Genomic DNA, 21,911 nt, shown 5'->3' on the forward strand with positions numbered 1-21,911 from the left:
GTCTGCCTTCAGCTCAGGGCATGATCCCAGAGATCTGGGATTGAGCCCTGCCTCATCAGGCTCCCTGCTTAGCGGGGAGCCTGCTTCTCCCTCTCCCTCTGCTGCTCCCCTGCTTGTGCTCTCTTGCGTTCTCTGTCAAATAAATAAATAAAATCTTTAAAAAAAAAAAAATTCCCTTAATGAGGTGGTATATGTAAAATGTTTTGTAAAATAACCAGCACATAGCGAGACCTCAGTAAAGCAACGATGACAATAAATTGTTACATACATTATTGGGTATGTGGGTCTAATTATGCAGTCCCCTTCTCCACAATGATCCTCTTACCAGCAGGAGAATGGAAGGTTTCCCTATCAAGGCCAGTGCGGTGGATAATTTTCTTTTTGTGCCGTAACTGCACAAAGAGGTAGCTCTGTCCTTGTAGGGCATCAGGTGAAGTCTCCTAAGGAGTTTATGTACAGTCTGTGGGTGGAAAACAGGAGTTAGGTTGTTGACCTTCCCCTGCCAAAACCCTAACAGCACTACATGGAAAAAAGATAATTGTGAAAGAAAGTTCTATAATGAAGAAATACCTACTGAAAACAATTCCAACATTTAAACCCAACATACTTTATTTTTACTTTCAAAGGTCCTAAAAATTAATAATCCCTTAAAGAGATAAAAACAATTCTGTGGAGGCTCATTTTCAAATGGGATTTTTTTCCCATTTTCCCCCCCCAAATGTGTGGGTGTGTTTACAATTGGATTGGACGAAAACAGAATTCTACCCTTCACAACGCACTGGATTGTACTCGCTGTTTCATCTTTCTTCTTACGGAGGGGGCAAGTTGTCACAAAGGCTTTGTGTCTATTTAAAAATGACCCAGTATCAAAACTTCAGCACATTAACTTAGGAATCGTGGGTTCTTGAGGCTATTTCTGTAGCTAAACAGCTCTGGCCAAGAGTGGAATCCTAGGAGGATTTCAACCGGTCCCCAGGGTTGCAGAAATAAGAGAAAGCTGCCCGAAGGGTTGGCCATTCCATTAAAAAAGCAAATGATGCCAGTGAAGTACAAAACCGCATTTAAACAATCAAAATGGAAGCTGTTTGATTTTACGTGGGCCGTTTGCAGGGAATGCCGTGTTCAGAACTTATCTAAACACTGCAGGATGTGCAGACATCACCAATCAATGCTCAGCCCTGAGCCTATGGGAAGTGTGATGCTTTACTGGATAGTTCTGAGCAAACACAGGTCAAGGAGCTTCTGCAGCTGGGTTCAAAGGCGTCCACCTGATATTCAAAATTAAGGGAAGACTGCCTCAGAGGTCATGACAGCAAGAAAATGCCACAGGTTTCCAGATGTCGACTGAGTCGTGAGAGTGGGAGGCAGGGAGCGGAAGCAGTAATGGTTTTCAAAGGAACTAGTTTTCACACTTGTACTCACTTCTCTAATATCTTTTTCTGGAATTCCATGTATCCTGGCGTAGAAATACAGGTGTTCCTCCACAGACACCAGGTCGTCTAAGGCATCTTCCTGAGGGCAGTATCCAACCAGGGAGCTGTGTGAGTCAACATGACCCAGGGAGCTGAGTTGAGAGAAGCAAAGACACAGATGAGTTTCAAAAGGTATGTCCCTGCTAGTCCCCAAATGTGGGGAAGGCAGCTCTATTTTGGTCATGGTGATTGGTGATTCTAATAAAAACAAGGTAAAATATCCCACCATCATATCACACTTAAAGATTTAAAAATTTCCACCTCTTGGAATAGCTATTTTTTTCCCTAAGGATTTAACAATATAACTACAAAATAACAAAGAGTTCATTTTAATTATTATTTTTTTTCATGTCATTATGTTGTGCTCAATAACTTGAAGCCATGGTTTTTCATACCCAGTTTTATTTCTTATCAGAATATTTCCACTTGAAGGAATTATGTCTCCTGTCAGCATCTTGAAGATAGTTGTCTTTCCTGCTCCATTCACCCCAAGAAGGCCAAAGCACTGGTTTGGGAGAGCAAAAAAAAAAAAAGATATAAATCTTAATCCAAACCAAAGACATGTTACTATTACATCCCTTTCCTTTTTCTCCCTGGGTGAAATAAATAATAAAGAAAAATAAATCATTGGAATTATTCATGGATATTGTAGTGTTCTGTTGGCATTTGATAAAACTTTCTCTTTTAAAACGAATGGTTACTTACATATCTTTTTTTCCTTTAACCATCTGAACATTTGTATATATACATAGGACTTATTTTACATACTATATTATCTGTGTGACATGACAAAACATCCCACAAGTAGGATATACTAACTTGACAAAGTAATTATATTTATAGATTTCACATTATTCACACAAAATCACAACTTTACTGAATAAGCCGCTGAAGCAATAATTTCTTTATGCTGTTGAATAGATTTGATGCATTTGGTTTGCAGGTCTGCTCTAAAAACTAAGAGAAATGCTCACATTCTTTTTCTCCTTTCAAAGCTGCCTTAATATTTCTTTTTTTTTTTGTCTGTGGAGTCTGATGTGGGGCTCAATCCCATGACCCTGAGATCATGACCTGAGCCAAAATCAAGAGTCAGACGCTTAACCGACTGAGCCACACAGGTGCCCCAATATTTCTTCTATAAAAACAGCAAGAATAAATATGGATGCAGTTCTAGGACCTTGCTTCTGACCACTCGTCTTTCACAGATGGCTGCAAACTGAAAGTTGAAGAGAGCACCCTGCACAGGCATCTTGACTGAATGTCCCCCCCAGGGAGGACAGCAGCTTGGGATGGGGATCAGGACTTGGGATGTGGTGAATCCTCCCTGTTAAGAGGGAAGACTTAGAGGGTAAGTAACACATGGATGTGTGTAAATTTTATATACAGAATCCATCAAAATATTCAGGGGGTGACTTCCATCTTTCTAGAAAAAAAGTAGGAAAAGATAAAGATTTTTGTCACTTAATAGGACAATATAAAGGACCGTTCAGAACAAAGCAGTGTTCCTCACCTCCCCAGCGGGTATCCCAATGCTGATATTGTTTACAGCTATGATCTTTTTGTGGATCAGCTGGTAGGTCTTTGTGAGACGATGCAGCTGGACCAGGTCAAATTCACTTGCACCATTCTCCACTCTGAATCTCTCAGCCTGCACATCTTCGTCTTCATCTATTGTCTCCATTACAGGTGAAGAATTAAATTTTCTGAAGAAGAGTCTAAAAAATGGACCCAGTGATTCTGCATCAATGATTCTGAAATGGCACCACTCAATTTGACATGTCTAAACAGGTTCTCACTTTACTAAAAGTGGGCAATCACACTAGGTTTGTTTTAAATTTGTTATGCATTATGCTACTTAAATAAGTTAAAAATTAGTATGGATGCCCTTCACCATATTCAATATGGTGTTTGGAAAACAGCTTCTGCTTTCCATGCCTTAAATGCTTTCAGATCCACTGTTACAATTCAGAATCCTAATTTTAGTAACAAGGAGGTTAGTTTGGGTTTGAAAGTTACTTCCTACAAGAGAGACCAGAGTCATTAGTAAGATCCAACACTTATAAGCCCACGATCAATTATCATCTTCTTAAAAAAATCCTTTTTATTTCTTCTTTTATCATCAGTGACATGAATGTTCCTCTATGTTCTGTTTACTGTGAATGTCTTACCTAGGATCTAGCCAATATATTAAGGTTATTGGCCCTGAAAACTAAGTCTCAAACCCACCTCAATATCTTGCCTAACATATAATAAAGCAAACAAAACCAAACCAAATTTAAAAACCCAACAAATCAATTCAGGTCTTCCTCCCAATGTCCCCATTTCTTTTAATGATATCTCCAGAGAGTCCAACTGTGATGTTTTCTTTGAATCTTCTCCATTCCAAAATCCACTCATGTCAGTCTCCTAGCACTGGAAATGCCTGTAATACCCAGTCATCAATCATGTTCTGTCTATTTCTATTACCATCAGAGGCTTTCACTCTTTCTCACCTAAATTATTCAGGAATCTCAAACTGCTCCAGTATCTCTGACTCTTCCATTCTAATCTGTAGGACCTCCACAGAATCACATCTCCTAAACCATCATTTGATCAGGTTGCTTTCTGGTCAAAACCTTTATTGGACTCCTATTTGTTTGTTGAATAAAGTCCAAATCATCTCTTTAACTGAGTATCCAATAGACTCCATAGTCTTCCGGCCACATGCTTGAGCTCCTACTATTTCATTACATTTATTCTATGTTCTAATCACATTGTATTACTCATTTCTCAAATACAAGCCAAGATTTTTTTGCTTGATCTTTGCTCTTGTCATTCTTTTCATTATTTTTAACTTAAGTTTTATTTTTCCACAGGTGATACGTGCACATCATGTATTAAAAAGGTACTGAAGAATATATAGTGAAAAGTAAGTTTCCTTCAACTCTGTAGGGCACTCATAATTAGAGATAGTCTATGCATATGTATGTATAAATTATAGTTATTTTCTAACCCAAATGGTAATGAACATTACACAAAGTTCTGAAACTTGCATTTTTCACTTAATAATATCAGCAGTAACCACAAATATTACATACAGAACTGTACAGTCTAATAACTGCATAGTGCTTCACTTATGAAAAAACATAATTTATTGAACCAATCCTTACATGGAGGACATTTAGGTTTTTTTCATTCTTTTGCTATTAAGAATGGTTGCTATGATGGATGACTTTATACATACATAATTCTGCATGTGTGAGAGCATATCTGTAGGAAAAAAATCCTAGAAATGGAGTAGCTGGGTCAATGGTATGTGTATTTCTTTTTATTTATGATTCTGTTTTCTCTTTACTCAATCTTCTTCTCCTAAACCCACTGCTAATATGCTACTCATTCAGTCCTCTTTCCTCATTTCTACTTTCTATCCAGCCTTTTAAACTCAACTCAAACACTACATCTTTTGTTTATGCATGTATTTTCTCTCCACCACTGAATCTTAATCTCTTTAAGGCTAATGGTTGAGCTTCTTTAATTTTATTCTCTCACTCTACAACAATACTTGTAGACACATAGTAAGGTTTGATAACTATTTACTGAATGAAATGAATGGTGAATTATGCTACAGTTTTTTAAAGTTTTTTGAGCACAACATTTCCATTTTACTAATGGAAAGATGACTATGGACCCCTTCCTAAATATTTTGAATTGAGTTCTATCATGGATGTCAAACACTATGTTTTCATTTTATTTACCTGAATTTCTTTATTAGCCATTCATTGATTAAGAGCCGCAAGGAAAAGAACATGGTGCCCTGAGAAACCAAAGCCACAAACATTGCACCTAGTTTATCCATCTCAAAGGTTTCACTTGGGTATTCCACTCCATATGCTTTTAAGAAGTCTAGGACCGACTGTTGTTGAGAAAGTTCAATCAAACCATAGCCAAAGCAGAATTGTGGAAAAATCAGGAAAATGCGCTTGAGGGTTTCAGAAATAAGTTCTAAAGTCTGAAATGAGAGGGAAAAAAAATGAAGCTCAGTGTTAGACTTCTAACAAATTGACAAAAATGTAAAACTAGATGTGGACAAATATTAAAACTTGAGAAATTCATCTAGATTGGCAATTATTTCACATGTATGCTGAATTTCCTTGTATTTACTATAAGCAAACAGTAGAGATTTATGACTAAAATACAAGCAGAAAAGGATTATCTTTTTCTTGAGATGATCGATGGTCAGGCCAAATCCTGGAGGCAAAATCACTTCTAGCTCTGTCTTACATCCTAGGAATGCAGAAATAGCCAAGGTGTTGGGATCTGATACAGCGTATTGGCTGTGCCTGAGTAGAGGAGGAACTTGGTGAGGTAAAGTTTTAGAACCTTAGGTAATTCATACTTGAAGAAGGACTAAAATGGTGAAGTGAGATGAAAAGAGAGACGACCTAACTCAATGAGGAGCAAATGGCTCATTTTCACGTTATTCACACTTGGGCCAACCACTTGCAACTCATGAATTGTCTTCTTCCTCCTGGAGTGTGCTTGTCTATTCCTTAGTTCACCTCATTTCCTCTCTATTCTTTCCTGTTCAATTGCCTAGCACTGTCAGTGCCTCCCTTGTCACTAATTATAATTGTCAGCTCTGAACAGAAAGTGATGCTTACAATGAAGCAGACTCTAATACATGATTGAAAGGGAATGAATTAGGTTTGTTCTCTATGAATGTTCAGAAGAATCTTAACCCACAGTCATAGAACTAAGCCACTGTCCTTGTTACTACCATAACATAACAATTTGTTAAGGAGTAAAAAGTGTAGCTGACCAATTAGTTGCATGATTTTTATAGTGTCGTAAAATATACTTGATTTCACCTCCATCACCCCACTCAAGCCCTATCAAATGTCAATAGTTTTGACACTGGGAAATATAATCATAGGCATTAACCTAGATGAAGCCTAAAAAGAATTTTAAAAGGCTGTAGGTTCTACTCTACTAAATCTAATAGAATTAAATGAAATTCCTCTTTTGTGTTAGATAATGCGAAATACAAGAAATCTTTTCACCTTGAACATGTTGAAGCGTTTCATACGTCTCTTGAAATTTAGCAGACTAATAATGGACCTTACCTGATCATTAGGCTTTTCCTTGGAAAGAAAGTATACCACTGACAGGGAAACAATGGAATTGATGCCAAAAAAGAGGTTGATGCAGACGTAAGTGATGAAAGCCATTCCTGTTTCATGGAAGAGCCCAGCCAGCAAGTACATCCAAGAAAATGTGGCATACCTGTATGTTAATAATACTAAGGATTAAAATTACGCCTTAATCATTATCCTTTAAACAAACAAAACCTTTGATAGGGTTTTGAAAATAAACATTAGGGATAAGTTGGCTAGATCTCTTATAGTTAGATCTCTCTTTTATGACATTTTTTTGACAAATCCTTTGTATTTTTTTAAGTGGTGATAGTAAGAAGCTTCTCTTTTAAGGAAACCTGAACAGTTCTAGATCATCACAACTACAAATTAATTCCTTCTAGACATGGTGTTATCCTACCCAGGGAAGTTTTTGTCTGTTTGTTTGTTTTCTCAGAAATAAGAGTTTAATCAATATAAATGTTACAATTTAAAGCTGAGAAAAAATAATGACATTGAAAGCTAGCTAAGCAGACACGGAATGGTCAGAAGCTGGATGTCCTGCTTTGAGCAAATATTGGAGCAATCTTTTCAGTGATGAAGAAGAACTAAAGACAAAGTAATCCATCATCAGCTACACTGCTAAGTCAATGGATATTACCCGTGCATTCGGGGCAGACAGAACTGCTATGCCCAGCACTGATTATATCAACCTGCACTACCTGTACTGCCCTAATACAGAAATAATATCGTATGTGTGTTAGGCATCTATAAAAATATAAATAAAATATACATGAGTACACACACCTTATGATGCTATAGACTCATGATTTGTCAATACATAAATCCATACATGTACACACATTTTTCTGATCATTCTAAAGCATCCACTTTTATGTAAATTAGATTACATGTGTAGATTGCTAAGCATGACACTTGGTACCTAGTAAGTACTCATTAATGTTAGATATTACTGTTAATAACAACAACATTCATTTTCAGAAGTATTGTACTTTACAAACTGTGGACTAGCAAGTGTAATGTATTGTTAGTCATCACTCATGGCTATTGAAACCCCAAGACAACTGTAAATTAGCTAATGAGATTGAGGTTCTCTTTGTGCCTAGGAACATCTAATTCTGTTCATTCATCTTTCACTGAAGCTTACCCAAACAGCAGAAGCAGGAGAGATACGGCGCCTAGGTTGTTTCCACTGTAGAAGGCAGGTAACTTGAAAATTGCAATGACACCAATTGAAAATGTTACGGGTAGCAAGTAGAAGGCCTATGGGAATATGTAAAACAATGCTTAATATATGGCAAATATTTTTCCAAAAACATCAATAGCCCATCTAGTTAAACTGTAACAAATTGACCTTGAAATAGGTGAAGGAATGAATTTTTATTTATGTTCCTGTAGCTTGCAATGTTCAGCTTATTTTACATTGACTTCGCTATAGAATTTGTCTCCTGCAATAGAAGGTCAAGCCAGTCTCCATCTTTATAGATGTACATGGAGTCCCTGGTGTTCCTGCCTCCAGGCTTTGAGACTTGGGATCCTTTGGTGACAGAGGTTCAGTAAGAAAGATAAGACAGTCAGGTATCTTGGTATTAGATTCAGTCCTCAAAGTACTGATTTCATTTTGAATGCTGCAACGCTGTCAGGTGGTTGATTTCTAAGGCTTGGTTATCAATGTGAGCCACTCTGTGTGTAAAACAGCAGGGTGGCGGATTCCACACATTCTTGGAATCACAGGTATATGAACGAAGAACTCAGTGTTTTATGGACAAACAGAAATATTAAATGTGCAGGTTGCAGCAAGATGCACACTATGAGGGAGATGGTAATTTAATTTGGGGGGGAATCTCTTAAATTGGAATGAGCACCAGATATATGACAACGAATCTAAGTAGTAAGTAGCCCTTCACAGAAATGTGTACTTTAAGCTTTCTTGGCTTTAAAGCTCCTATTAAGTCCAGAGGAGTCATTATGATTCTCTTTAGATTTGACTTCTTTAACAAACACATTTCAGACCTCACTGGATACATTAACAAAGTGGATATGCAGTTAATAACTCTCCAGTTCTTCAAGCCAATGATCTATACAGCAACTCAGACAATTTTGCCATAATCACCAGGCAAATGCATACCACCTCCTGGGCTTTTCGTCAATACTGGCACATTTGGAGTCAAGAAAACCCACCTGAACTTTGGGACCATTTTATGCAAATGAGAAAGCTGTCAATGAAATTCATTCTTTATTGTCCCAACTAATCTTCTCTAATATGTCATTCATCAGGGATGGCTACTTCAAATTTTTTACTATTAGTTGACTAAATTTTTATAAGCTTGATTATTTGGTACCATTGGGCAAGGCTATTTTGCTAACTTCTATTTCTCCACAGTAGTGGCTTTCAAACTTTAGTATGCATAAAATAACTTAAAGGATTTTGTTAAAAGTGCATATCCTGGCTCCACTCCCAAGATATCGACCTAGTAGGTCTGGAGTGGGGCCCAGAAATCTGCATTTCAATAAATGTCATGGGGAATCTGATATAGATGGTCCTCAGACCACAGAGAATGAGGGGAGGTGGATCTTTCCCCTAACTTTCGGATGACTGTAAGACTGATGCAAATTTTTTTTTTCTTAATTTACTGACTTGTAATAATCTGAACAAGGTACGGTGAATAAAACTAATGCCTTCTTTTTTTTTGAAGATTTATTTGTTTTGAGAGAGAGAGAGAGAGCGTGCGAGTGAGCCTGATTCAGGGGAGGGCAGAGGGAGAGGGAGAGAATCTCAAGCAGACTCCCCTCTGAGCGTGGAGCCTGAGATGGGGCTCGATCTCACGACCCTGAGATCATGACCTGAGCCAAAACTAAGGGTTGGACGCTCAACCAACTGAGCCACCCAGGTGCCCCTAAAACTGATGTCTTCTCCCAAATCAATCATGTCTTTCCTGCAATGACGCAAGTTACTCACCATGTCATAAATGAAGTTTGTCACCCAGTAGCATGTCACACCAATGCCTGAGATGTGCTGCAGCTGCTTGGCTTTGGTCTGATGCTCCCTTACAACATAGGTGACAAAGCTGGCCGTGGTGACAGAGTAGCCCATCAGGATGGAGAGCGCCACTAAAATATCGATTAAGCTGCTCATTCTGTAGTGAGCAATAGGAAGAGGAAAGCATCCATGAGTTTTTGGAACTCTTCCTTTCAGAAAGATTCATGACTAAAACCATCAACAAAACAGTGGAAGACTTGGCTCTGACACAAATAAGTCTTCCTGCAAGGCAGCCAGATAGTATCTTCCACATGACTCTAGTGCATTGGAATTGACTAGGGATATTTGGTAAAAAAAATAAATAAATAAACCCCGGTCTCCAAGAGTTACCGGGTGTATGCAAGGAATATACAGTTCTTGAGCATAGAAATAGTACTTAAATGCTATGCAGGGAAATTGAAATGATGAAGCACTTACACACCTGACTTATAAAAGCAGCAGATTCTGACTCTTTAGTCAGCAAGCTCACTTGGCAACCTCACTGTACAGACTTTCAGAAACTTCCTTTTATCCCGGTCAGTGACTTATATAAACAGCACTTCTAGATTGACATTCATTCAGATACAACTGTGATTTCCAATTATAGTACTTTATATAGAGGCTTGACTATATGCCGAGGAGTGAGTAGTCATGCCAGATATTTCTACTTACGTGGCTTGTTCTTGGTCTTGCACTCCTGGATAGGGATGACTATACATGATGATGCCTTAAAGAAGAGACAGTTCTTTTCATTAATAGATACTCAGAAATACCAATTTTTGGATGAATAATACATAATACTTTCCTCCTTATGCTATAATTTTACTTTGGGGATACTATTTTTAAGGAAAATTATTTCCCCCCACCCAGTCTCATCAATGCCATACAATTAATGGCACTCGCATAAAAGACAAAAAAAAAAAAAAATGCTTTCACATTGTGTATGGAATTTTGGGAGAAGGGGCAAGAATTTACATTTCTTATATAGCATTTCCCCTCTATTACATTTTTGTTTTCCCTTTTATTCTCTCCATCTAATCACATATGTTTGTATTTCGGTAGCACTTATTATATTGGTATTTAGACCAATTATATGAGGATCTCCTAAAAAACACTGACCACTCCATCCCTGTTTATTGTCTTTTGCTGGGAAAATACTGTAGCCTGAGAAGATCCCTCCTCTTTTACTACTTCCAAGATAACTATTGTTCTAGAACTCTACCAGGGTAAGGCTTGGGAGTTTCAGCTGTCCCTGAGGGATTTTCATTGAGACATAAAGATCCAAGAGAATTCAGAGAAACTAGCTGCCTCTGAAAAAGTAGTCAGTTAAATCCAATACAATCCTAAATTATCGGGATGTCCCATAGTCAGTTATAGTTTCTGAGTTAGAAGCAAAGTTCTTTTCTCCCCTTATCAGAGGATGTTGGTAGCCATAGTTAGCCATAGTGAAAATGGCTAATAAAATGAGTCCGAAGCTGAGCAAGAACTTTCTCACTTACTGCTCATATAGTATATGTTTATTATATCAGGATATTAAGACCCTTTCACAGCAGCCAAATAGAAATTATTCTAAAGTTATATTGTCCCCATTAACTTAAATTTATAATTTTTACTAAGTAGAATGTGACATATTTTGAGGTTGAATTCTGCAATTGTTACATGTTAAAAAATAAATTAAAGCAAAACAAAGAAACTGACAACAATCAATGCGGCCTATAACTTTAATCACATCATAGGGGAATGCAGTTTTCTTATCTTTTGTGTAAATTAATGGTCTCTTTGTTTTACTGAGATTCAGTTTTCCTTGGGGCCCTAGTTAAACCTTATTGCCAAACTATAATATAGGCGGGGGGAAAACATTTCTTTTATTTCTGCTTGGTATTTCAGAATCAAGAACTTACTCTATTTCACCAGAGGAATCTTTGCAAATGCATTTACTCCACTATGAAAAATGCTGCTGAACCAATTGTTTTATACATATTTTTAGCAGAAAGCTCAAGTAAATGCATTAGAGTTAAGGATGCATATGGAAATCTTCTCTGTGGATTCTATAGCATCCAGCATAATGTCTGGAGTACAGTGATCAGTCAATGAATACTTATTAAATCAAATTGAATCTTAAAATTTCAATGATGTCCCCATATACAATATACATTAAAAATAACACATTATCTGTTTCTGTTGTCTCTATAAGTTGTCAACCTAAAATGAGATGCTTCCCATTGACCATTAATATTAATGCAATAAAGGGTTAGAACGAACATGAGGGTGGAGGGAATGATGTGTCAGTATATTTGGAAAAGAGCGTAGTTGTAGAACATTTGTTAGAGAAAACAAGCAAACCTATATTGTTTGAGAAGAAAACAAGTTTCATGTTAAATTAACCACTAGAGGGAACCCCATGAAAATAATAGATATTGACATCGCAAAGGAAAACTAATTAAAAGATATTTAGTAGCATTATAGAATTAAAAGTAAATCAATTTTACAGCTAAGCAAAATCCCAATTCATTCAGAATTCAACAAACTTGCCTTAAAACAGCTAGTGTCGTTGGGGGAGGGAGAAGGCAGGAGAGTAATTGAGTTGATTTTTAAAGACAGTATTACCATGGCAGACCCCATACATGCATTAAAAAAACAATAGAAGTATTTTAGGGTGACATGATTTCTTCTTTGAAGAAAATCAAACTCCTTCCCAAGAGGGTGGAAAGCTATCACTTTCATGAGTCTACACAAGAAAAGTTAAGAAAAAAAAAAATATATATATATGTATATATATGGCACATTACTACTAATTGCTATATAATTCAAACTAAGCCTTATTTTTAAACCTAAAATATAAATTTCCTTTTAGGGTCAATATAAAGTTTATGTTCCAGAATCCTTAATTCTTTAAATTCTGTAACTTAAAAAATGCAGTGCTAGGAACCACAACAAGCTTGCTAGAGTCCAGAGTGATCCAGATTGCTTTGGTCTTGGCAAAGAATACTACTAATAAATGAAACCTGGACACAGGTTTCAAAAGCCGATTCTTCAAAAGTGGCATTGGTCTCTTGTTCTTACCTATTTAGCACTTCTACAACTCTTATACTTTCATTATCTGTCACAGAAACAAACACCCTTTGTTCTGATGAAGACATCCTACCAAAAGTCAAGTGTTCCATCATATTTCAAACCAGGTTATACTAAACCCATCGGGCTTTAGTCACCATTTAATTTAATTTGCTGCTTTTGACTATGCCCTTTATTGATGCTCTAGATCTAAGGACCATCTATCAGTCTTGTTATTTTCTTCATGGTTCCTCCTCCTAGGAAAATGCCAAAGCAGTTGGGAAGAAAATACTGTTGTCTCTAAAATGAAGACTGAAGGATTCTCTTGCTAGAATGAGTATTTGACTCTGCAATTTACTTCTACAATCAGCAGAACACCCAGGACACACTATTCTGCCCAACAGTAAGGAGATGAAAGAAAAACAGATGTTAGCATTTCTGAAAGATATGTTGTGTCTTTTTTTCTATTTAATAAGACTATTTGTTACCCTGTTTATTTGGCTAGAAACTCAGTCTTCGCCAGCAAATAGGTTACTCATTTTTCTCCATCTTTATTATTATTAATTTTTAGGATCACTATGGGAAAATAATTTGAGCAGGCTTAAGAAGATGAAATGGTTTGAAGAATAGTAATTGAGTTAGAAAAAAGTAAACCAGTCTCTTTCAAATCCCAAACCCTGTTTTGAAAACTATGTGGATGCCTCCTGGAAAATCCAATGGAAGGAGACCTGGCTGAGTTCAGAGAAGTATTAGAAAAATGAAGAGGCAGGAGTCAGACAGATCTGGGTTCAAATCTCACTTCTGAGCCCTAGAGAAATAATAGCAGAGACCAATAATATTCATCCTGAAAGGCTGTTTTTAAGGATTAGCAATATTTCATATAAAGCACATACCATATGGTAAGTGCTCAATTAATGGCAACAGTTTGGGTCAGGTGCAGAACTCTTTAGTTTAAAAGTTCTGGCTTCATGTTTAGAATTATTAACATTTAAGTATTTTTAATTTCTTAGCCTATATACAAGTAAATAGAAATAAAATATTTTCCTATGAGTTGTAGCTACTAGATGTGAGAGCAGCAATAAGGATCAAGTAAGCATTATCCTAACTTGATAAATGAGGAAACTAAATTAACCCAAAGTTAAGGAGATTATCCAGAATGTTCCATCTGGTAGTACTTTCAGACTCCTTTTAAAGATCTGTGATTTAGATACCATAAAATACCTGGAGGAAACGGGATCTAACATGCATTTTTAAATGGAGAGAGGCAAAAGTTGCAAAATAAGAAGCTTCTGCAAAAGTAACTTTACCATGTCGGGCAGCATCGTATTTTGACATGTTAACTCGCAGGAGGAAATTATTCAAACTGTTGAGGTAAGCTGGAAGTGAGTGATAGCCTTCTGGATCATACCATACCTGTTAAATTCCAACAGGAGGCAAGATCAATATTGTGTTCAAATAAATTAGGCTGCCTTTACATCTGACAGCCCACAGAATTTATATTTAAAAGAAGAGCACCAATTTCCCAATAACTTATTTTATCTTGGAAGATTAGAACCATTCCCCAGAGTGTTGACTACACACCTCTATGTTTCCAATTTAGAGATGGGCAGAGATTGGGAAAAACATTTTGTTTCCCCTGTGTGATAGCAGTAAGTTATTAGTTACTCTGTACCTTCTCCACAGGCAAACTGGAAATAAACTGGAGAAATCGTTAATATCTCCATCTCTGTGGCTAGTGAGTGTATAGGGATTCTGGGACTACAGCTAAGGCATCCTCAATAATAATAATAATAACAACAAATGGCATCTAGGCCAGGCTGTACAAAGAAATTAAATACATACACAAACATTGTGTCCATAGCAAAAAGACTGCTAATCTGGAGATTCTAGCACTAACTTTCCATTCCTAGTTATAACCCACACGGAAGTGAGTTATGGTATTTACCTTCTCTGTCAAAAACAGAGCGTTTTAAAATACTGCTGTGTTTCAATTCAAGAAACCCAGTTGATAATTTAAAATTACATGAGAGAAGTTATTTAATACTAGAACTCTTTGTTTATGCAAGAATGTTGACTCTGTGTGTGGAGAGAGAAAGAAAAGGAACAAATGGTGTGGGGAGGGCATTCAAATCTCCAACTCTACTGTCTACTTTCTATATGACCTTAGGAAAATCGGTTAAAATAGGCCCCATAATATCTATCTCATAGGAATGTTGTGAGGATGTAATCGGGTAGTTTGTGTAACAGGTGATTCTAGTCCTTGGCTTATCACAGTTACTAAATAAATATTAGTTTCTCTACTTCCCCCAAGTCTATATATATGTCTCTTACTACCAAATGAGAAATATGTGAAGGACGGTTTAAAATTCCTCAGACTCCTATAGATCATATATGTGTGAGTCTGTGACTCTAGCTTGTTTCAAGGCATAGGTGTGATCTAGTTTTTTAAAAAAAAAAAAAAAGGAAAGCCAATAGGAGTATTTATCTCCATCAAATTCTGTTAAGTAACCATGTTCTGTAAGAAACAAGGATAACCATATATGACACATACGTAAAGAAATATGCATAAAACTTTAATGTATAGCTTAATAAAAAATTATAAAAGGAGTACACCCATTGAACCATCACTCAAGTTGAGGAACAAAAATCGCCAGCATCCAGAACATCTCCTCCGGGATTCTCTGTGTCCCTCAAAATCATGATATTCTCTCTAAACAATATGGTCGAGTTTTGCCTACTCTTAAAGTTTATGGCATATGCAATCATAGTTAAGTGTTTCTTTTTGTTTTTTCTTTTGCTTATTAGTAATGTTTGGGATATTTACGGGCTTGTATGGAACTGAGCTCATTTCATTGCTGAAAGTTCTATTGAATGAATACACAACAATTCATTTATTTTACTGTATATGGACATTTGGGGTTGTGTTTTTGGCTAATATGAGAAACACTACTATGTAAATTTTTGTATATGTACCCTGGTGCTTGTGTTTCCCTGGGGTAAATACACAGGACTGAACCCTGGTCTACAGGGAAAGCATTATGCCAAACAGCTTCTCAACTTGATTGCACCCATGTTTTGTTTTGGCCTCATGAAAATGCTTGAGCATTTCAAGTTCACATTCTCATTTGTATGACATCCCAGAAGAAAGGTTATAATTTACCTTAGCAAGTGTTCTATTGGCAGGAACTGCTGTTATATCAAAACGAAGGTCTTTAGTCAAAGGCAACCCAAAACTCCAACCTCCATACCTATATAGAATAACAAAATTTATATTTCTTTTAAAGGAGAAAATATTCATAAATGGACCTAAATTGTTTAACCAAGGGCTCAATGTTTTCTTTCCATTAGGAACACATTTAAAGTATGAAATAAATACTGCCTGGCAAATATTTTACATTTTTATTGATTTCTCTTATCATATTTTAATCTAAAGTGTACATTATAACTAGAAGTAAAAAGTCCTCTTAAATGATTGCAAACATGGAGTAATCATTCTGAAAATAAGTGATACGTAATCTAACCAATTCCTTCAACTTAACTGGATCATGCACCATCTCAAAAATCATAGTATTTTAGCCCTTAAAAATACTTTTTAAAGAAGTGATTTTTTTTTTTTTTTTAAAGATTTTATTTATTTATTTGAGACAGAATGAGAGAGAGAGAGAGCACATGAGAGGGGGGAGGGTCAGAGGGAGAAGCAGGCTCCCCGCCGAGCAGGGAGCCCGATGCGGGACTCGATCCAGGGACTCCAGGATCATGACCTGAGCCGAAGGCAGTCGCTTAACCAACTGAGCCACCCAGGCGCCCCTAAAGAAGTGATTTAATACTAAAGTGATATAAGATCAGTTCTCATATTTTTTCAAATGGCTCTGTTCTCTTTGATTCTCCAGACTTTTCCCCCTAGCTTGTCCCCTGGTGCTATATACTTTTTCTCTTCCTGGGTATCTGTAGGTGAATTGTGCCTATATAATTGCCTGGTACTCATCAGTTCATAGTCTCTTAAAAATAAAAAGTGGATTTAAAAAATTCAAACAGTAATTTTAAGAATAGATTAGTTTAGATGTCCCAAATTAGGTTTGTTAAACAAACAATGGTGCAGTCACACTAGGCTAATCTTGTGACTATCATCCTAAATGTGATGTTATAGAGCTGTATTTTTTTTTTAAGATTTTATTTATTTATTTGACAGAGAGAGAGAGACAGCAAGAGAGGGAACACAAGCAGGGGGAGTGGGAGAGGGAGAAGCAGGCTTCCTGCTGAGCAGGGAGCCCGATGAGGGGTCCGATCCCGGGACCCCGAGATCATGACCTGAGCCGAAGGCAGATGCTTAATGACTGGGCCACCCAGGCGCCCAATAGAGCTGTATTTTTGACATGCAAAGAACACTACAGTATATTGTTTATTTTTTAAAAAACAGGTTTTAGAAATGTTTGTTTATAATAAACCTCATTTTGTTGAAAATATTTACATGTATCTGTGTCTAGAAAATTTCTGTAAGGATATACAATCAATAGTGGTTATATCTGGTTTTATTTCTGCTTATATGTAGTTCCTAATTATTTTACAGTGAACATCAGTAATTTGTGCACATTGAGAAATAAAGAGGGAAGAGATAGAGGAAAGGATGAAACAGTAGCTATTTGCAAAATGACCAACTCTCCCTCCCCCAGCCTTATCTGAGGTATAACTGACAAATAAAAATTGTAGATATTCAAGGTGTACAACGTGATGTTTTGATACATGTATATAGTGTGAAATAATCACAATCAAGCTAATTAAAATATCCATCACCTCACACAGTTACCATTTTCTTTTTGTGTGCACATGCATGCCTGTGCGTGTATGTGCGTGTGTGGTGAGAACACTTAAGATCCATCCTCTTAGCAAATTTCAAGTATACAATACAGTATTGTTAACCACAGTCACATTGCTCTCGATTAGCTCTCCAGAATCTATTCATCTTGCATAACTGAACCTTTGTAGCTCTTGACCAACATTTCCCCATTTCTCGAAACCCCCAGACCCTGGCAACCACCATTCTACTCTCTGCTTCTGTGAGTTTGACTATCTCAGATCCCACATACAAGTGGGATCATGCAGTATTTGCCTTTCTGTGTCTGGCTTATTTCACTTAGCATACATAGTGTCCTCCAGATCCACCCACAGTATCCCAAATACAAGCCTACCAACCTTACATCCATGGCAAACCTTTAGGTGGCTTAGGTATGAGCCTGCGGCCTTGCTATACATGGACACATTTTATCCACATACAGCATAATCTAAATTTGAGATATTTATATTGGAACTAAGGTCAATTATCACCTAAAGCCACGCCCTAAAACTCTCCAAACTGGAGATGCCTGGGTGGCTCAGTCGGTTAAGTGTCTGCCTTCAGTTCAGGCCATGATCCCAGGGTCCTGGGATCGAGTTAAAAAAAAAAAAAAAAAAAAAAACCTCTCCAAATTGGCGTAATCTAGTCAATAACATTTTTGTCTCAAGGAAAAATAATATGTACAAGTTTAACAATACATTTTTTGCAGCCTAAAAAAAACCCAGTGTTTTTTAATTTCTTAAAATGAGTCTTAATTTGAGGAGGTTGATATTTTTTAAAGAATTTTCACACATAAGACTGCTTTGATAAAATAGAGAATTTAACCACGTAAATAATCAATAGACATTTTCATCTATTTTTTAAAAAGATTTATTTATTTTAGAGAGAGAGAAAGCATGAGCAGGGGGAGGAGCAGAGGAAGAGGGAGAAGAAGAGAAGCAGACACCCTGCTGAGCGGGGAGCCTGATGCAGGGCTTGATCTCAAGACCCTGAGATCATGACCTGAGCCGAAACCAAGAGTTGGACACTTAACCGACTGAACAACCTAGGTGCCCCAGAAATTTTCATCTATTGTCTCAAGTTCAGAAGGCAGTTGCCATTAAAATTTGAAAGCAAGATATGCTAAATTAATATATTATAGAGTATTTTTACCTCTTTTGCATAAACTCATTAGCAGTTGATATAAGATAATTTTCCAAGCGGTGCCCAGTGAGGTTGTAAATTATTTGAGAAGAATAAGTTCTTCTATGAGGTGGAGAATAGTTAAATTTAGGACACTCCTGAAAAATAAAGTTAAAAATTAAGTTCTTCGATGCTTTGCAAATCAAATAGACAATGTCAAGAAGTTTTGGTCTCGCAACTTGTCTATTGCTGCAACAGGTGGAGTGTGATAAGACTGTCTTCTGACTCTGAAGAGCTTTGAAAGGGAAGGCATCTTCCTATTCCAAGAAATTAGAGTAGTTATTATTTATATAGAACACATACATATGTTTAGGACTCACTTGAAGCCAAAAAGAATACAACTTAACCAATGTGCAATTTTCTTTTCACTGTACTAACAAGTTTGACATGCATGGAGAATAACATTAAACTCTAAGATAACTCAAAATTCCCTCAATAATTTATAGGGAAGAAAAAAATGTTTGCCCAGAATTGAAAAGATGACATTAAGGGACATAAGTTCTCAGGGGACAGCAGTGGATGAGTTTGTATTGTATCGTTTTTAAGGTACCAAACCTGAGTGTCAGAGCTCAAGTTTACATACATCTAAATCTATATAACTTAATGTTAAATAAATCTAAACCTAATCTTTACATATGTAAATTTAAAGTTATACCAAAATAAATTTTGTTTATATTGCAAATTTGCTTATATAGTTCTATATGCACACATATGTATATTGCAAATTTAATAGAGTTTCTGTATACTCTTCACCCAGTTCTCCCCATTAGCATCTTACATTACTGTCATTGCATATTTGTCAAAATTAAATGCATTGGTACATTACTATTAACCAACCTCAGAGCTTAGTTTTAACCCCTTATTTTTATGCTCATAAGCTTTCTGCACTTCCTGACCACTTACTTTTCACTGAAGCTTCCCATGCTTCTCTGACATGAAGTTTAGTTTGGGAGAAGCCTAGCATTTTTCCAGTTTTTCCTTCCATCCCTTCACATGATGTCCCAGAGCCTGAGGCTAGCACCACACGTGCACTGAGAGCATAAAGTTGCAGACTGCTCTAAAAAATGAATGCTGAATTTCACCTTACACATCAAGTTGGGTCAACATTTAGATCACATTTATAGAATGCTACTGATTCCACAGTTAGAGACACCTTATGTATGCAATGTAATTATTAACTTCAATCTTTTGTTGAATTATATATACAGAAAAGCACATATAAGTATGCTTCTTGATGCATTTTTTACAAACTGAACACACCCATGTAACCAGAAACCAGATCGGGAAACAAAACAATGCAAGTACTGGAGAAGGCCCCTCATCAAGCTTCCTTCCAATCACTACCACTCCCAAAGTATCCAGCACAGAATAGTTTTGCCTGTTTTTGCACTTAATATAAATGGAATCGTATTATGTATACTCTCTTGTATCTGGCTCTTTCCACTCATCATTCACTTGTGAGAATCCTCCATTTAATGTGTATAGTTGTAGATCAAGCATTCCCATTTTGCTGTATATAGAAATCCAATGTGAAAATACATTACATTTGATTTATCCACTCTACTGTTGGTGGGAATCTGAGTGGCTATTACAAATAGTATTTCTATGAATATCTAGTATATGCCTCTTGGTGAACATATTCACACTTCTGATGGGAATATAATATGAACGGAATTGCTGATCCCATAGTTTATGTATATCTTCAGCAGTATTAGGTCCTGTCAAAAGTTTTATATACATATTTGGTTATTTATTTATATATTTCTTTAAAGTTTTTATTTTAACTCCAGTTAGTTAGTATACAATGTCATATTAGTTTCAGGCATACAATATATTGATTCAACAGTTCCATACATCACCTTGTGCTCATCACAGCAAGTGAGATCCTTAATCCCCATCACCTATTTCATCCATCCCCCACCCCACCCTCTCTGGTAACCATCGGATTATTCTATAATTAAAAAGTCTGTTTCTTGCTTTTTCTCTCTCTCTCATTTTTTCCTTTGATTAATGAAATTTATCTAGATTCCAACTTTAAATACTAAGTTAGTTGACTCTTACTGTGCACTACAGAAAATACATTAAGAATTTCAGAAATTAGCCAGATTAAATGAGGGATTAGAAAACTCTTTGAGTACTGGGTAATGCTGGCATTGAAATATGCAAGGATTCCAGAAGATGCTTGTGGGATCCCTGCTTTCATTGTTAGTAACTGTCTTGCATGAGAACACAATAATAGGTTGCATTTACAGAAAACATTTCATTCCAAAATATTGTGCAAAGAGTTCAAGGTTCAATGATATAACGCTATTAAGAAAATATTGCTAGATTCCTCTACTGTGGGGAAGTAAGTTGACCACAAAGTCACTCTCAGAAACTAACAGTAACCTCTTCTCTTCAACAATCTTTCATTTCCCCAGTGAATTTGGTTTTCTTAAAAGTATGTTGAATTGATAGGCCCAGAAAAGTAAGCTGTGTATCTATAAAATACAGATGGCATAAGGGATGGTTGGATAATCTTTTCTGTTTCTGTCAGGCCGTGGATTTTTCTTGCATGCTGGAGGTGCTCCTTAGAGACCAATGGAGTTCTGTTCCGGACTTACACATTACTGACTTCATGGCTGACCACCAAATGGGCAGTCTTACTCTGTTTTCAAATATGACAGTTGTGGTGGCTTTGTTGTCTGAAACATAGAACTTTCTGGTTAGAACTGAACTGAGACCAAAAATTCATTTTTAGTTGGTTTCCACAAAGACTGTCATAGAATTACCTGCCTTTGGAAATTTGTTCTGAGATGGATTTAAAACAGTGACCTGAAGTTCAAAGGCAATATTTTTGAGCTGCCCTGCTCCACATCTCTGAGCTACTAGCTTCCATAAAATGAAATTATACTGACTCTGGTAACCTGGATAGATCTTTCAAGTTTCAATATTTATTCCTTTCTTTTTCCTACTTCACTGAAATGGAATTCCATCTTACCTGGATATTTTCTGAGCAGGAGCAAACACCAAAATTAGTGATAGGCTCCCCACTGGTGTTCCATTTTCCCAGACTGTCTTCCTTTAAACACCTTCTGCAAGTAAAAACGAATGAGGTATGTGTGTGTTCTCATGTTTATGTATGAGCATATAAGCGAGTATTTGGTATTAAATTCAGGTGTACAGTCTTAGGTACAGTTTGCTGGTTTTTCATAACTCAAATATACATTACACTACCATTTTCA

General features: G+C 36.5%; 1 protein-coding gene across 1 annotated transcript in view; it reads right to left on the reverse strand.

The window, feature by feature from the left end:
* The window catches only part of ABCA12 (ATP binding cassette subfamily A member 12), a 169,768-nt gene that overhangs the window by 12,003 nt on the left and 135,854 nt on the right, over positions 1–21,911 (reverse strand). The window contains exons 36-48 of the mRNA XM_036087379.2: positions 21,668–21,761; positions 18,658–18,785; positions 15,835–15,922; positions 13,982–14,087; positions 10,296–10,350; positions 9,564–9,741; positions 7,752–7,867; positions 6,575–6,734; positions 5,207–5,460; positions 2,983–3,187; positions 1,868–1,977; positions 1,423–1,564; positions 326–460 (exon numbers count right to left, since the gene is read on the reverse strand). Of these exons, the coding sequence (XP_035943272.2) occupies positions 326–460; positions 1,423–1,564; positions 1,868–1,977; positions 2,983–3,187; positions 5,207–5,460; positions 6,575–6,734; positions 7,752–7,867; positions 9,564–9,741; positions 10,296–10,350; positions 13,982–14,087; positions 15,835–15,922; positions 18,658–18,785; positions 21,668–21,761 (1,771 nt within the window). The remainder of the gene's footprint in view (positions 1–325; positions 461–1,422; positions 1,565–1,867; positions 1,978–2,982; positions 3,188–5,206; positions 5,461–6,574; positions 6,735–7,751; positions 7,868–9,563; positions 9,742–10,295; positions 10,351–13,981; positions 14,088–15,834; positions 15,923–18,657; positions 18,786–21,667; positions 21,762–21,911) is intronic.

This window comes from Halichoerus grypus, chromosome 4 (assembly GCF_964656455.1).
Source record: "Halichoerus grypus chromosome 4, mHalGry1.hap1.1, whole genome shotgun sequence".
In the NCBI taxonomy this organism is placed as follows: Eukaryota; Metazoa; Chordata; class Mammalia; order Carnivora; family Phocidae; genus Halichoerus; species Halichoerus grypus.